Source organism: Nicotiana sylvestris, chromosome 1 (genome assembly GCF_000393655.2).
Source record: "Nicotiana sylvestris chromosome 1, ASM39365v2, whole genome shotgun sequence".
Lineage (NCBI taxonomy): Eukaryota > Viridiplantae > Streptophyta > Magnoliopsida > Solanales > Solanaceae > Nicotiana > Nicotiana sylvestris.
Genome location: NC_091057.1, coordinates 144,167,416 through 144,184,656, shown reverse-complemented (window position 1 = coordinate 144,184,656; position 17,241 = coordinate 144,167,416). Strand labels below are relative to the sequence as shown.

General features: G+C 36.9%; 1 protein-coding gene across 1 annotated transcript; it reads right to left on the bottom strand.

The window, feature by feature from the left end:
* Nucleotides 1-4,282: 4,282 nt before the first annotated feature.
* On the bottom strand, nt 4,283-4,804 carry LOC104242783 (MADS-box transcription factor 23-like). Its single transcript, XM_009797860.2, has one exon. The coding sequence runs from the start codon at nt 4,802-4,804 to the stop codon at nt 4,283-4,285; it is 522 nt and encodes a 173-aa protein (XP_009796162.1).
* Nucleotides 4,805-17,241: the final 12,437 nt, after the last annotated feature.

The following is a 17,241-nucleotide window of genomic DNA, read 5'->3' as shown; positions in this document are numbered from 1 at the left end:
CCGGTGGAATCCTCGTCATATCAAGGTGGGACCAAGAAAAATAATCCATATTATCGATAAGGAATTTAATGAGTTTTCCTCTGAGCTTGGGGGTTAACCTCGTGCCTAGGTATACTTTTCGATCGGGCAGATGTTCGATTTGTTCCAGCTCTTCGACCGTTGATTTTGTTGCATCAGAATCATCGGGGATTATGAAGGTTCGAGGTGTCATATAATCAACATCCTCGAAAGTTTCCTGCTCCTCTGATCGGGCCGAGGCCGGTGACTGTGGTTGCTATTTGACTTCTTGCTTTCCTTTTAACTCCGATCCCTTTTGTTAATCAAAGCACCGATATCGGTTCTACTTCTTCGATTGCAAATATTTAATTGGCAGCGGGTTGTTCACCATACACTGTTTTGATTCCTTATGATGTTGGGAACTTCAGGACTTGATGAAACATCGAGGGCACTACCCTTATATTATGGAACCAAGGCCTTTCGAGCAATGTGTTGTACCTCATGTCACCTTTGATAGCATGGAACTTTGTTTCTTGGATGGTCCTGGCCACATTTATTGGAAAAATGGTTTCCCCTTTGGTGGTTTCACTTGCCATGTTGAAGACGTTAAGTGCTCGAGTTGCGGGCACGATTTGATATAGGAGGCCGAGTTGCTCCATGACCCTTGATCGAATAATATTTGCTTAGCTACCTGGATCAATCAACACATGTTTAACTTGAATTTTATTCATAAGGATAGATATGACCAGCGCATCATTGTGAGGTTGTTCGATCCCTTCTGCATCCTCATTGTTGAAAGACAAAGTTCCTTCTGGTAAGTAGTTCCGAGTCTGCTTTTCCCTTGTGATTTTCACCTTGGTGCGTTTAAGTATTGGTCCTTGAGGAATATCGACCCCACCAACGATCATATGAATCACGTGTTGTGGTTCTTCCTGTTTGTTTTTCCTGTTCGAATCCTTGTCTCTGAAGTGATTTTTAGCTCGATCACTCAAGAATTCTCGGAGGTGACCCTCGTTGAATAAACGAGCTACCTCCTCCCTCAATTGTCTGTAGTCTTTGATTTTGTAACCATAGGTACCATGGTATTTGCATATTTGATTAGGGTTCCTTTGAGCTGGATCGGTCTGTAGGAGTCTGGGTCATCTAGTATCCTTGATTCGTCCAATGGCTGATATAATACCCGATGCATCGATGTTGAAGTTGTATTCTGATAGTCGTGGTATTTCTGTGGGCTCGACATGTTTATCGAAGCCACTTTTACTCATGAGCCCTCGGGAGCTCTGTCTTCGATTATTCCTTTGATCATTTCGAATGGGATTATGTCCTGGGCAGCTATTTCTATGATATGCGTTATATGGTTGGTATTGATCTCTATTCGATCGGGGTTCTCTGTCGATGTCCCTTTGAATTCTGGCGACGGGCCTATTTAGGTAAGCGGAACCAGAAGGGGTTCCCAATTGATCATCCTCGACCCTGATCTTTGACTGGTATCGATTATGTACATCGGCCCAGGTCATAGCGGATATTCAATTAAATTCTACTTTAGTTGTCGTGATGCTATCAAACTTCATTCGTTCAAGCCTTGAGTAAAAGCTTGAACAGCCCAATCATCTGTGACTGGGGGTAGGTCCATGCGTTCCATCTGGAACCGAGATATGAATTCCCTTCATATTTCAATGTCTTTTTGTCTCACTTTAAAGAGATCTGACATCCTAGTCGCAACCTTTATTGCTCCGGCGTGTAACATGCTCATTAGGGTCAGTGGTCCCGTTGTATTTGGGTATTACTGGCATGCGAAATTTTTTTGGGATGGGCTTCAAAGCTGCACTAGGGGGAAAGGCTTCTGTACGAACTTCTTTGAATCCAAACCCTTTAGAATCGGTAGGGGCCCCGGTATTTGGTCAACCAGGGAGTTGTATGTTTCTACCTTTTTATTATTTGCCTCGATTTTCTTTTCTCCTGATTCAATCTATTTATTGAGCTCCTCGAGCATTTTTATAATGGCAGGGTCAGTCCCTGAGTTATTGGCGTTCGATCTCTTCGGTATAGGTTCGGCCCTACGAACAGCTTCTGGTTCGGGTTCTGGTTCGATCCCATTTGGTGCTCGATGTTGATTCTATAGGTGCGCTATAGCGGTTTATTGAGCCTGTAGCATTTCAAATATCAACTGGAGGCTAACTCCACCGTCTTCTCTACCATGCGTACCTCGACCATCTGATCGAACTTCCCTGCATATGCTACCTTCGGGATCAACGCCCAGATTTGCATTTAGGGCAACATGTGAACTGACATCGACGAGATCTACAATTGGTACTCCCTCAAGGCCAGCCTGAGGCACTTCAATCCCTCAGGCGGCTACATTGTCATTTTCTCCATGAAAATCAAGGTCGTTGTCAGCGTGAGTGGGTACTGCTTGCGAGTTTGACATGTTGAATCTGAAATCAAAAACACTCACAAGAACAAGCGTAAAGTAGTGTGTGTTACGAGAATTAATACCAGGAAATCACTATTATCCTTAGCCCCAAGGTGGGCGCCAAACTGTTTACCCTAAAAATTAGATAACAATTAAACTTATAATGTGGTTTTAAGGACACATGATTTCACCTAATACCAATTGATGAATATGAAGATTAGCAATAGAAATTAACAATAAGATAAAGCAAACCAGTGTTGAAACGCAATTCAGCCCCCGAACTAGAATGCCCTCGAACTGGTCGGTACCAAAACAATTAAGAAATAAGCAAGCTGATGAACAAGAATATATGCTAGAGAAAAAGTGTTATATTGTTTTGATATGTGTGAACAATGTGTCCGACAAATAGTTAGAACCCTCCTCTTTATATAGTAGAGGAATTTTACTTATGGTATAACTCTAATTACAGAAGAAAATCCCATGATTAGCTAATTAACCGCTCCTGATTTGATCTGTTCCGAGATTAACGCCATGATCTTCGATCAGTCATGGATATCTCGCTTTTCTATTATTGTGCTATCTCCGATTTTGCTCGATGTCTGTCTCATTTGGTCTCGATCACCACTAGTCTCGATCTTGACAGGTACCTTGATTCCCAAACTTGGTACCTTGTCCTCGTGTTTTGGTCTGATCCACTACGGGGCCGACCTTCGATGCAACTCCCTAGGCTCGGTCAAATAGTAGAATCGGGTGGGCCTGGTTTTAACCGTATACAAAGAAGTTGACTATTTTTTTTTTGTTTTTTTAAAATCCCTCCCAAATTAGGAGATCTATAGTGTTTTCACAGTTCCCCTCCAGCATGACTCGAACCCAAGACCTAACAGTCCAGTGGCGGATCTACATGTTGTTTTTAGGTGCTCAAGCATACATTATCTTTGACAAGATTTAGTAAATTTGTATAGGTAATTATAAAAATATTTAGATAAATATTGAGAGAGCACCCATAACTAAACTTTTGTTTTCCTTTCTTTCAGAATTGTTATCAATGAGCACCCACGACATTAAAATCATGGATCTACCACTGTAACCGTCGTAAGTGGAGATGTTTTACCAACTGAGCAAGCCCACTCGTCGTTGATTGTCTTTGAAATGCAAAGAACGTGCCTTACGAAGTTACTATATTCTTAATATGTACATAAAATATTGTATGTCTATGATCGTTGATTGAGATTATGTGACAACTATTCGTGTGAGTTGGAACAAGTGCGTGAATACATGCATATAAGCGCGTGAGCCCTAGAAAAGAGGCTGCAAAATTTATTTATTTATTTGCTTTTTTAAGAAACTTCTTCCCAAGCTCCATTGTTGAACAAATATGGAGGCTCCATTACTTTTTATTCTTGACAAGTGAATATTTGCAATCATTTGTTGCTAATTTGGCAATATGGATCCATTCATTTCAAATGTAATCTTATTGTTATCAATTACTTCCCACTCCTTTCCTCTCCTTGGCTTGAATCAGTTTTCTCGTTAACTATGGTCTCTATAATGTTTCATGCTAATTAGCTTCATATTGATATTTTTGGAACTTATAAAAGTGTTAAAAGAGAAACTGTACAAATAGAAAAATACACTTTTATTGATATACACAACAATTTAATTATTTTTCAAATTCATATATTGCTTATCAGAATGACATTAACATAGAATAACATTATCAATTCATATAACATGTAAATTAATAATGTTTTAAGATAAATTAGATTAATTGATTATACTGAAAAGGCAATACAAACATCAAACTGTTTGTAAGAATATAATTAACATCTCAAAAAGAGAGAATAAAACTCTAATAAGCTTAAATAATCAAGCTTAAACACTATTGCTCTTATTAAAATTTAACTTTAGACCACTTTTTTTATGGAGCCGACCTCGCATAAACAAAGCCTGAAAACACTCGGAATCTTTTGAAACAAGCTTCTCTCTTGTTCCTTCCAACTGCTCCTTCAACATCAATAGTTGATTCAAGTTCTGACATTCTTCAACATCAATATCCTCCAACCAATCCCGGAGGCTATTCCTCGGGGACGGGGATGATCTCGACCCCGAGGAACTGGCAGAAACATCATCAGAATTAGAATGATGAGAATTCAGCCCAGATGATGATGGCTCTGAAAAACTTGAAAAATGCCTCTCTATTGCATAACTAACATTGCCGCAAGTGTACGGCCTTCCGGTGGGAGAAAAAACCACCGCCGCAACACGAGATCCGGTCATGGATTCAAGTTCTCCAGCTTTTTTGAAAAGTCCTTTGCGTCTTTTAGAGAATGTAACCATTCTCGACGTTTCCTTTGTTATTTTCTCGATCTGTATCTTCTTCTTTCCTGTGCCCATCTCCTCGTTTTCTTCTTATTATTTTTCGTGTTTTTCAAGTGTAGATTGTGCCTTTAAAAGCTTTTGAACAATTTGCAATTCTTAAATTAAAGGTTTCATATTTATAGGGAGAGAGATACTGTTTAGGAAAGGATTCCTAAAGCCATATAATATTGGTAGTTTCCTATTGTAAATATACTGTTTGCCATATTAGTGATTTCCTAATTTTTCTGTGTATAACTTCTCGCCGCCTTAAACCAAGAGACGTTTCTTTTCATTTTTTCCCTTTTCCGAAGGGTTTAATTTATAGTGCTTTTATCTTTTTATCAATTTCAATTCAAATTAGACTTCGGTTTGACTTGCGCTTTTATTACTCCCTCCTAACTTATTATTGTCTTTTCACGCTAATACAGTATATAATTTACCATAACACTCATATTAATTAGTATATAATCTTAATGGATTTGGAATGAATAACTAATATTAAGGACAAAACAGAAAAAATAAAAGTATTTTTCTCTTGATATACGAAAAGTGACAAGTAAAAATAAAAATTTATTTTTAGAATATTTGACAACTAAAAGTGAACGGAGGGAATAACTTATACTTAGTCGTTTTTAAGGTATGTTTAGATCTTGAATATTGAGCATTAATGTGGTAGTATTTAATTTAGTGTAAAAGTCCTAATTAGTTTCCATGTTGGTTGTTCCTATATTAGTTATCTTTTCCATATTAGTTTCCTATTCAGAACCAACCTTCTTTTTTCCGTAGTAGTTTCCTATTTTTTTGTGTAACTTCTCATCGCCCTAAACCAAGAGCCGGCTCTTTTAATTTATTTGTTTGGTTTAATTAACTTTCTATTTTTAAGCGAATTAACTTCCCTTTTTAGGATTAACATTGAAAAGGAAAAGTTCGTTTTCTTCTTTTTGCAGGTTAAAAAGAATTTCCTAATATAATTTTTGGTTTCTAGAAAGCGTTTGGTTTAATTTTTTTTTCCCCAAAACATTTGGTTTGATTTCGAAAAGTAAAACATGTTGTTTAGTTTAAATGAGATTGGTTTATTTTTTTGCCTAAACTTATAAACAGGCTTAATTAATTATTTGTTACCTTTTTGTAGGATACCATGCACGTCGGGATAGAAAATTTTCTTTAATAAGTTTTCTGCTTTTCAGTTTAGTTCTTTTGGGGGCTTATTTTTGAAATAAATCATACAGACCGTGGCGGATTCAAGATTTAGAAGTTATGGGTGCTCGTCGAAAAAACTCCAAAAGAAGGTGGAAAAGAAATTTAGTTGTGAGTACTCGCTTAATACTTATTTAAATTTTTTGATAATTGCCATAGTAAATTTAATAAATTTGGTTAAAGACAATGGGTGCTAAAGCACCCATAATGGTCCGTGTAGACCCGCCGCCGCATATAGAAAATGAAGAAAGCCTTTATGATTAGTATGATATGCTTCCATGCTATAGTATTTAATTTAGTTTAAAGTTCTAATTAGTTTCCATGTCTTACAGCTTGTTTGGATGGTTGTTAGATATGTATAGTCGTATTGTTATTTTAAATACAATGTTTGTTTTGATTGTTACTTAAATTTTATTGTATCGTATTGTTAAATCCATCGTTACGTAACGATGAAATATCCCACTTTATGTAACGACCGATTTGGTGTGGTTGCATCGTTACCGTGTCTTTTTCTCTCAATCTCACCCCTTCATTATTATTAAATAATTTTATTTTATTATTTATCCTACCTTTTTATATACCGTATCATAATTTTTCTTTATAATATTGCAAGTTTATTCATCATATTACTAGTGCGTGATCCCATGAAACGACGGCAAAACGACATAATCCATCCAAACATTATATTCATCAAACGATATAGTACAGTACAATACAATACAATACGATACGATACATAATGAAACGATATGTAACAACCATCCAAACAAGCTGTTAGCTATCCCTATATTAGTTTTCTTTCTTGAAGGTTAAGGATAGGGTTAGGAGTTTTTAAGTGTTAATATGACCCCGCTGTAATTAGGGTACCCTTATAAATAAAATGATTTCTATAAATGTGAAATTTTAAAAACCACTAGTGACATAGTTTTTCGAGTTAATCTGAGCACGACGGTTAAGTTAACAAATATTTACCCCGTGTTTACATCAAGGACCAACTCGTAATTTATTTAATAAAATAATTAAATCATGATTAATTTTTATAATATAAAAATATATATTTATATTAATTAACGAGGATTAAGTGAGAAAATTTTATATGCAAACACATGCATCTATTAGTTAGGTAAGTGTTTACCTCTAATCAGTCTCCATGTCTAATGTCTTTCTTATTCATTAGGTTTCTGTTTTTCATTTGCTTGCGCATAAAGTCCAGGGTTAGTGAGATTACTAAACACTTTCTACCAATAGTTGAATATTTCTCCATAAATAGTGACTAATTTGATCAAATTAATTATTGTATAATCACTTAACTATTCAAATATCACGTGAGGTATAAAATCCTAGATCATTTTTTGTCTAAACTAGTATTAGTATACGTGCAACACACGTGTATATAGTGTCTGTCAATTAAAATTATATACATTGACGTTGAAATTAAATACAGTATTTGTTTAAATAATGGAAGTAAATATTATCATATTGACACAGCAGTTGAATTCAATATTTTTTAAATATGTAGAGGTAATGGATTTAGCTAAGTTAATTATATATTAATGTATAATTACACATATCTCGCAATATGAGATGCAAATATGTTATATTATGTCTCACCCAATTATGAATATATTTTGTCTTTCATTATTTCATCCTTATTTCTTCAAGTTTGTATTTTGACCAATTTGATTCTTAATGCTATAACTGATTTTGTTTTATTTTTGATTTCTTTCCTTGACGATATCTTTTTATGGGAAATTATTTTTGTATTCTAATATTGTGTAAACTTGAAAAATGGTTTTACCTATATGATGAATTTGAAAAAGAATAAAATTGGATTTTTATTCTAATTAGTTCATTCAAATACTTAATTATTTTTTTAAATATCAAAATAAATAATTTAATTTTTGAGGATTCAAATTCTTAATATTAGCTCATACCATATTTTAAATATTTAATTATAATTATATTTTTATCCACAAAAAAAAATCTATTTTTAACTGATAAATATTCGAACTTTTGCACTTTATGTTTGTCGAAGCGCTGATATAAATGATTTTTGTCAGTCACTTTTCTTTTTCTCTTTCTATTTGATTTTATTAAATATTTTTGTAATTATTTATTTTAATTATGTTTTAAAATCTATAGTAATATTTATATCTAAGCAAGTTATTGATCGAAGTGGACCAATCTCACATAGACTACTCATATCATTTATAATTATCGAATTAGGATAAAGGACCAAGCAAAACGCTCCCTCCTGTTTGTTTAATTTTATTTTGGGTAATTTAGTGAGAGAAACTCCTCCTTCTCTCTAAACCTTCCCTCTCCCCAAAACTTCATCCACTTACGAATCACCATGTCCACTGAACTCCACTAATCAAATCCCTCCAAAACTCCGAACATTAACTCACCTACTTCTCCTTCACAAATTCCCTCGTTCAAAGATAAACTCCTAACCCAAGATGTAGGGGAAAATAACCTAGTATCCATACATATTAACTCCCGTATCCCAACCGCACAAGCATTTATGGAAGAATCAGTCCAAAATCTGAACTGTCTCGCCACTTCAATCGTCATGGCACTACCAATTACCGACTCCATGGTATTAGACCCCCCAACACCCTTAGACCTTCAAAAATTTAAACGCATAACTCTCTCTGATGCAGATACGGCTAGAATGTACTCCCCATGGAAATTTTCCCTCATAATCAAGTTACTGGGAAAAAGAGTTATCCATCATTACCTTCAATCTAAAATCACAGAGTTATGGAAACCTTCCGAAAAATTCCCACTTATTGACCTGGGTTCAGACTACTTTATCGTCAAGTTCACAGAGGAGGAAAATATGACTAAGGTTCTGAAAAATGGCCCATGGTTCATAAACGGACATTATTTATCAGTGAGGCGATGGGAACCTAACTTTGTGGCCAGCAAAGCAACCCAGATACACTCAGCAATATGGGTAAGACTATCCCAGCTTCCTACTGAATTCTACGACTCAATTATCCTAAGCAAAATCGGAAATACCATTGGAAAGCTACTCAGGGTAGATGCATGTACTAGCTCCACGCTCAGAGGGTGATATGCTCGGCTATGTGTGGAAGTGCCACTAAATCAACCAGTACAATCGGCCATCTTGATAGGATCACATATGCAACAACTTATCTACGAAAGGAAAAAATTTCTTTGTAAGCTCTGTGGAAGACTTGGCCATATAAGTCAAACATGCACCCACAGAGCCCAGGAATTATTTGCCCAAGAAGCACAAGGAATGGGGGAGACTAGTTTACCAACTATTACGCAAGATCAATGGCACACGGTATCCTTTGCAAAAAGAAAAGGAAAAGGAGCACCCAAACAGAAGGCAATCCATCAAGATCCTCTCCCAGAGGTATTAAACACACCGGAATCAGGTATCAATGTTAAACTTTTTGATGCTTCAATAGGTAAGTATCTTAACACCCAAAATTTTATTTACAAATCCAAAAGTTTGGCTAACTCTACTTCTTATACTAACCCATCTAATAAAATTGAACCCCAAGTGCATATCCCCAGTACTTCCCCAACTAAGGCTTTAAGTATTTTTAGTAATAATATCACCTCCACTAATCCTATTCCTACCATGAGTAAATTCGCACTTCTCCCACCTCAGGATGATTCTAACTCAACGAATCTTTATTCCTCTGATGGTATGGAACTTGATACCATTAGGAATGTTGATATCCCTACTTCTCTCCCTTCATTACCATCGAGGAACCCAAAAGAGACAGCCTCTAACACATGGACACATGGCATTAGTGCTGCCAAACCTATGCCAAACCCTAAACCATCTACTAAACCTTTCTTATCTAATACTCTACAAATTATACTCTACAAATTAATTATGCTCCTCCACCCATGCGTGAAACCAGTGGGCAAAATTTGCATAATGAATCCATACACTTGGCACAGCCCCTTCGCCAAGTGGCCATGCATGGCACTCCACTAATCCTCACTCATCTCCCTTCACAAGCAACCATGCCAGCCATGCAAATCAAATCTCAAGATAAAGATTTGCACTCATTAGATTGCATGCACAGTCCCAACTCTTCAACTTCCCAATCTATTTCTTCAGATCCTCCTAATGCCTATTTTCCAATTCCTACAATACTATCGGATAACACAACTCTCCCCACTCTAACAAACAGCTTCCCAACACCTACTGAGGAGAATGGCATTTCCTCCACCCCCTCACCCACAGAAACCACCTCATGTATTCATAACTCCACCCCTCCCACAGGAACACCAACCATCCTCGTGGATAGAACAAGGCCTTCAGGGTTAGGCGATGTTCCTCTCCTTGAACATCAACAACCAGGACACCCTAGTTGTTCTACAAAACACCCAAGTCTTGGCTCAACTCAGCACGGAGGGCATGAATCTAGCCATGGCCAACTATGTGAACCATCTTTGGTTGGCTAATGTACTAGATCACATAGCCCCTGCACTGGCACCAGCCCTAATGCACAACATGCAAGCCCAATGGCAACTCCCTCCATATTTCAATCCTCTTCGCAACATGGATCTTCTTTATCAACTTCCATTCTACACACCACATGAGGTGATCAATTTAACTCCACTCCTCTATACATGGCAACCAATACCCCAATAATTCCCAATCCTGATGGATATACATCAGGCCCAGAATCTCCACCATCCCAACGAGCCAGAACCAGAAAAGCAAGAGATGAGAGATCAAGCGGAGCCAATCCCACCTCTAGAAATAACATCATTCATAGAGATTTCAAACCTCAAAGAAGCCAAGGTCATGCTCTTCCAAGCCTTAGAGGATAGTAAATACATTTGCAGATGTCCAACAGTTCTTTACAAATGCTCCTTAGACATCAGTCCCCCACACAATATAGCAGCAGGGAATTTTGCAGTAATTCTGAGCTCATCCCTAAAGGGGAACACTCCTTCCCCTCAGATGAGTCAGTACTCTCTTCAAACCACATGTAATACGTTTCAAATGAATAAAGCCACTAGCTTTGTGATATGGAATATTAGGGGAGCAAATAATGACGATTTTCGTTGCAATTTTAGGGATCTCATTGATAATCACCACCCCTGCATGGTAGCCCTTTTGGAAACAAGAATGTCTTCACATCTTCCTCTTAAGAATAGCTTCAACTTCTCCAACATGCTAGAGGTCCCAGCTCAGGGGCAATCTGGAGAGATTGTTATTCTCTGGGATAACAACATCATCAACATGTCTCAAATATCATGTTCTAACCAAGAGATTCATGCAATGCTTAAGGTACTTCCTAGTCACGAACCATGGCTTTTTAGTATAGTCTATGCTAGTACTATTTTTAATAATCGCCTTACTCTTTGGAATAGTCTCAAAACCATTGCTAACTCTTATAAGGGAAGTTGGTTCCTAGGTGGGGACTTTAACGATATCCTCTCTCAAGATGAAAAATGGGGTGGTAGAGTTATTAACCATGCTAGGGTTTCTCCATTTCTCTCCTATATCAACCATTGCAACCTCATTGACTTAGGTTTTAAAGGCCCAAAATACACATGGTCTAATCTTAGGCAAAGAAGCTCTGGTCTTATTCTTGAAGGTTTAGATAGGTGTTTTAGCAACAACCTTTGGCTAGAAAAATACCCTAACACTAGTGTCACACATCTACCTAGAATATATTCTGACCATAACCCCCTCCTCATTAATTTCAATAACATTTCTAGGAGAAGCTCCCAAAAGAATTTTAAGTTAGAAACCTACTGGTTTTCTCATCCAAACTTTGGCAAAATCGTCCAAGACAATTGGTAGGGTAATAATTTTATTGAGGGTTTAAACAGGTTTAGGAAACAAACTAGAATCTGGGCTAGTAACACTTTTGGCAACGTAATTGCTAATAAATTCTGCCAAGAATCAATGGTATTCAAAGTTCCCCCCAGTATCCTACTAGCTCCTTCCTTAAGAACCTCGAAATTAGTCTCCTTAATAATTATAATAATCTTCTTAGACTAGAAGAAGAATATTGGAAAATTAGATCACGTATTAATTGGCTAAACCATGGTGATGCTGCCACTAAATTCTTCCATATTAGTGTCATAAATAGAAGGCGTACCAATAGAATTAACTACTTTAAAGACGAGGATGGCAATTGGATTACTAGTCTAGACCGCATCATCGATCATGCAGCTACTTATTTTGAGAACCTATTCCAAACTAATCATCCGTATACAAGCCTCAAAGACACCACTCACCATCACTTGTCCACTACTAACATAGATCTCTCACCCTTAGATAGGCCTCTTCAAGACTAAGAGATCATAAAAATTGTTTGGTCCATGAAACTCTTTAAGGCACCCGGGCCGGATGACATTCATCATTTCTTTTACCAAAAATTTTGAAACCTTGTTAAGATGCCAATCATTGAATTCTGCCACAAAGTCTTCAACAACAAACCATTCCCCGAGGTTATCAATCACACCTACTTATGTCTTATTCCAAAAATTTCTAATGCTAATGATCTTAAAAAATTTAGACCTATTGGATTACGTAAGACTTGTAAGCACGTGATTTTTGCCTTATATGAGAATTACTCCTAAAAATCCAAAATAAAATGATTTTCCTTGGTGTGCAATTTTGAGTATTTTTGTGACATTTTTGGATAATTATTTGTATTTGTCGGTGCGTGTTTATTTGTTAAATTAATAAAAAATATAAAAATATGTCACATTTTTCATGTAGGATTTAATTCTATAATTGTTAGTAGTTAAAAAAAAATTATAAAATAGGCATCTTTTGCATTTTTAGCATTTAATGTCCAAATATACAATTTTATGCTTAATTATTACTTAATTGTGCGTTAATTGTTATTGGGAGTTAATTTGCGCTTTTATAACTTAATTTAGTTCTTAATAATAATTTAAGTACTTTTATAATTTAGTTTTAGAAAAATAAAAGAAGAAAAGAGAACAAAAATACAAAGAAAAATCGGATTGGGCCACTTCATCAATTTTCAAACCACAGGCCCAAATAATTGCCCAATCTTCCCCATGACCCGGTCCACTTCAAACCGGGTCGACCCGGTCCACCCCATTAACCCAAATACCCAACACCCTTCTTCATTTTTTTTCAAAACACAAAACAAAAACAAAACAAAAACAAAAAAAAACCCTAAAACTAAGAAAAGGATCCGCCCCCTCCCTTGGCTTCTTCTTCTCCAAAATACCAAACACCCCAAGCATCCATGGCAGCCCTTCTGCCTCCCCATCGACAACACACACACACACACATCAACCACACACAAGCTCCACCACCCTCGCGTCCAAATAAACCCCGCCGCATCTGCCTTCATCGTCTTCGTCGAGCTCAAGCTTGAGCTCGGCATCCATGGTCGCCACTGCTGCGTCGTCGTCGTCAACCACCATCCATGCCATAACAGTCGACACACCCTCTTCGTCCAAACAACCCGCTGCTTCTGCTCTTTCACGACCATCGCTGCCTACTTCATCTTCTTCATCAAGGTGGAGCTCGACGAACTGCTGTTGCTGCGCGCGCAGCTGCTTCAGCTTCCTTCGTCCCCATCGGCTTCGTCGTCTGCTTCACCACTGCTTCAGCTGTGTGGTTGCTGCGACGTCTGTTTCTGTTGCCTCATCTTCTCCAACTCCTCCATTTCGCTGCTGCAACCTCAGTTCCGCCATGGACCCAGCAGGAGCTGATGCCGATGCTCCGCCATGGACATCAATTCCGCAGGAGCTGATGCTCCGTTTCGATGAAGGAGAAGGCTACTGGTTGCTCAGCTGCTGCCTCATCGTCCAAACGGACCCGGCTGCTTCTGCCATCTCCTTCATCTTATTCTTTATCCTCGTCGCCTTCAGTCCCAAAACGAGATTCAACCATTTCGTTTGGTCGAGTTTTAGTCGAGGTCGTCGAGCGTCGTTTTGAGTTCGTCAAGTTTAAAAGAGAGGTGAGCTCGTCGATTGAGTTCGTCGTTGAGTCCAGATAGATTCATTCCCATTCGAGGTTCGTCAAAACAGTCCGTACATATTTCATTTCGATCCGGTTAGTAGTTTTTGAGTTATATTTTGTCTGTATTTTGTTTTGATATTTCTCGAATCTAAAATCGGAAAATGTTTGCTTTGTTCGTGTCTATCGTTTGAATTAATTTTTTAGTTTGTTCATGTGCTTTGTTAAATTAATTTTCAGATTTCAAATAGAAGTTTAATTAGTTGTTTTTCATGTTTATTTCATGTTTGTATTATTGTTTAGATAAATATTTGTTAGTTTAATGTTTGTTAGATTCAAATTGAAATTTAATTAATTATCTCTTCAATTTGTTTCATGTGTTGTTATGTATTTTCCAGAAATTATTAATGTTGTTTGAATCGTTTGAATCCGTCATGTTTGTTGCTTAAAAATAGATATAATTCATGTTCATCTTTGTTTGAAGTTCATTTTAAAACCAGTGATTTAATGTGAGTTTATATTTTGGTTTTTGATTCGTTGATGAATCATGTATTGTGTTGTTTGTATTGTTGTATCCTTGCTCATCCATTGTTGGTCTAAATTAACCAGGATTGCTTCCCGATATGGTTAATTCATTCCATTAATTTTGAGTTGTGTTGTTCATCGTGTTCATGTGATTTGTTGTTGAAGATTGTTGAGAAATTGGTCATCTTGGCTGTATTTTGGTTAAGTTATGATTAATTGATTGTTTAGAGTTGATAGCTGTAGTTTGGTAAATTGTAATACATTCAGGGGTAGAATGGTAAATTGCAATAAGGTCGGAGGGGTAGTTTGGTAATTGAACATTATTTTAATTCTTTATGTTAAGCATGGGGACAAAATATAATGGGGTGGTGTTTGATATAATTGTTTAACATAATGGGGGGCAAAACATAAAGTAGTGGAGGGGAATATTGCATTTGTTTATGTTAGGCATGGGGGACAAATTGTAATGGGTTGGGTGAATGTATTTATTTAATGTAGGCATGGGGGACAAATTTTAAAATAAAGAAAACATTAAATAGTGGGGACAAAGCATGCATTGGGGGAATATTTTGGGTTAGGGATTCAAGACTTGTCTTGCTATATATATAGGGTTTTTGACACATTTTAGGGAACTTTGATGAGAGGAGAGAACAAGACTTAAGGTTGAACATTTTTAGAAGACTTTTACACTTGAGAGCTGACAGACTTGAAACATTTTGAGAGTAAAAGAGAAATGCAATTTGAGTTTTCACTTGAATAATTTCCGTTTGCCTTTCTCGGCTGTTATTGAAAATCAGTAAACTACTGCATCTTGTATTTGTCTCTCTTCTGCTTTGACGATTGCACTTTGGTATTGCTGAGTTTTCAATCTGTTACTTGGTTATTCTACTGGTCGTTACTGGTTTGCGGTGTTGCTGAACCTGTTGTTGCTGTGTTATTATTGCTGATGACTTCTCCTTCTTTTGTTCTTGTACTGCCATTTCCAGGTACACATTTGTACACTCTCGGCTTGAAGCGAAATGAAATATTAATCAGGCTTTGTTCTTGTTGAATTCCTCCTGTTTAGATTTGTGTTTGAATATAATTTTCCTTTCTTTGTATAAAAATGTAGTTGATTGATTAATGAGTAATGATGTTGCATATGTATAACTTCTTCATCTAATAATGTTAGTTTAAATTAATCAAAGAATAGTTAATCTGTTTTGATATTATGGTGTGTCAATCTCATGTTTTAGTATTATTGAATAATAGAATATAGAATGAAAGCAGTTTTTCTTTGTACAAACTCGATGGCAATTTTCCATTCGCATTAGCCGTAAACTAATAACTAATAAGTTACGTTTTTAGCATGTAATTAATTAAGAGATTTTCTTTTATTTTAGAGACGAACTTAATAGGAAAATATAGTCACTGTAGGTTTATCCTTTTAAATAAAAATGAGACGAGCCTCGACAAACAAAAATGCACAAGCTGCGGGGCCCTCTAAATGTATATATTAAAATACTTAGAATTCGGGACAGGCCGTTTAGCGAATTTTACGGCCTTCCCAAAATAACAATACGCTAGTTGCTTTAGGCGCACCTTTAATAATTTAACCTTCTTAAACACGGGTGCACATTGATGTGACCCAAATCCAAATCTCAACGGAGTCAAAATGTGTCGACGACCACGGGTGCATTGATTGTGACGTGGTTCGAGATGCATTTTCACGACGTTGCAATTCTTGTAAAAAAATAATAATAATAATTATGAAAGCGGTAAAAAGTTAAAATTTGCACATAAGTTCATATTTGTATAAAATCAGATAATCAAGCCGAATATAACAGTTGAGCGACCGTGCTAGAACCACGGAACTCGGGAATGCCTAACACCTTCTCCCGGGTTAACAGAATTCCTTATCCGGATTTCTGGTACGCAGACTGTAATATGGAGTCATTCTTTTCCTCGATTCGGGATTAAAATTGGTGACTTGGGACACCCTAAATCTCCCAAGTGGCGACTCTGAAATAAATAAACAAATTCCGTTTCGATTGTCCTTTAATTGGAAAAAACTCATACGCCCATGCGGGTGCGAAAAAAGGAGGTGTGACAGCTCTGGCAACTCTGCTGGGGATGCGACCCAGAACCACTGGTTCAGGGTTAGAAATTCGAGCTTAGATAAATTGTTATATTTGGCTTTATCTGATTTTTACATGTTTTGAGCCTAATGTGCTAAATGCTGCTTTTACCGCTTTGATATTATTTGAATTGTATATAAACTGTGCCGAAACCCTTCTCTTCTTACCTCCGGAGAGAAGCTCGCTGGTCGAGACTCCCTATTATGTTAGTGTCATATCTTGAAATAAGAAAGAGGCCGGACAAGCAAAGCCGGACGATCCCGCGGGTCCCCGGTACATAACCCCCTCCTCAACTCGAGTTGTCCGCTCGGGTACACAGTCTAGAACAAGTACCCAGGTTATGAACTTAGAATAACTCAGCTTCATGCCGGATCCCTAGTAGGAACGTTTGTTTGCATCACGTGCATTTGACTTTGGAGGCTCAACACAGGGGTTGGGTCTGTCTAGGACAGATGTACCAAAAATGAAAATGGTCATCCTGATGCATCTTACTTGCTACTACTTGCGCATTAATTTGATTCGGACTTATGTGTTGACTGACTTGTGAATATCAGGAATAATATTTTGAAATTGAAAAAAAAAAAAGAAATAGCGGTTAGGGAATTGATTGTTTATTTTTGAAAAAAAAAAACCAATACCCAAATACTATCAAAACTCTGCCGAAATTTAGAGAA

Coding starts and splice junctions, on each gene's coding strand:
- LOC104242783 (XM_009797860.2), bottom strand. CDS start 4,804: ATGGGCACAGGAAAGAAGAAGATACAGATCGAGAAAATAACAAAGGAA.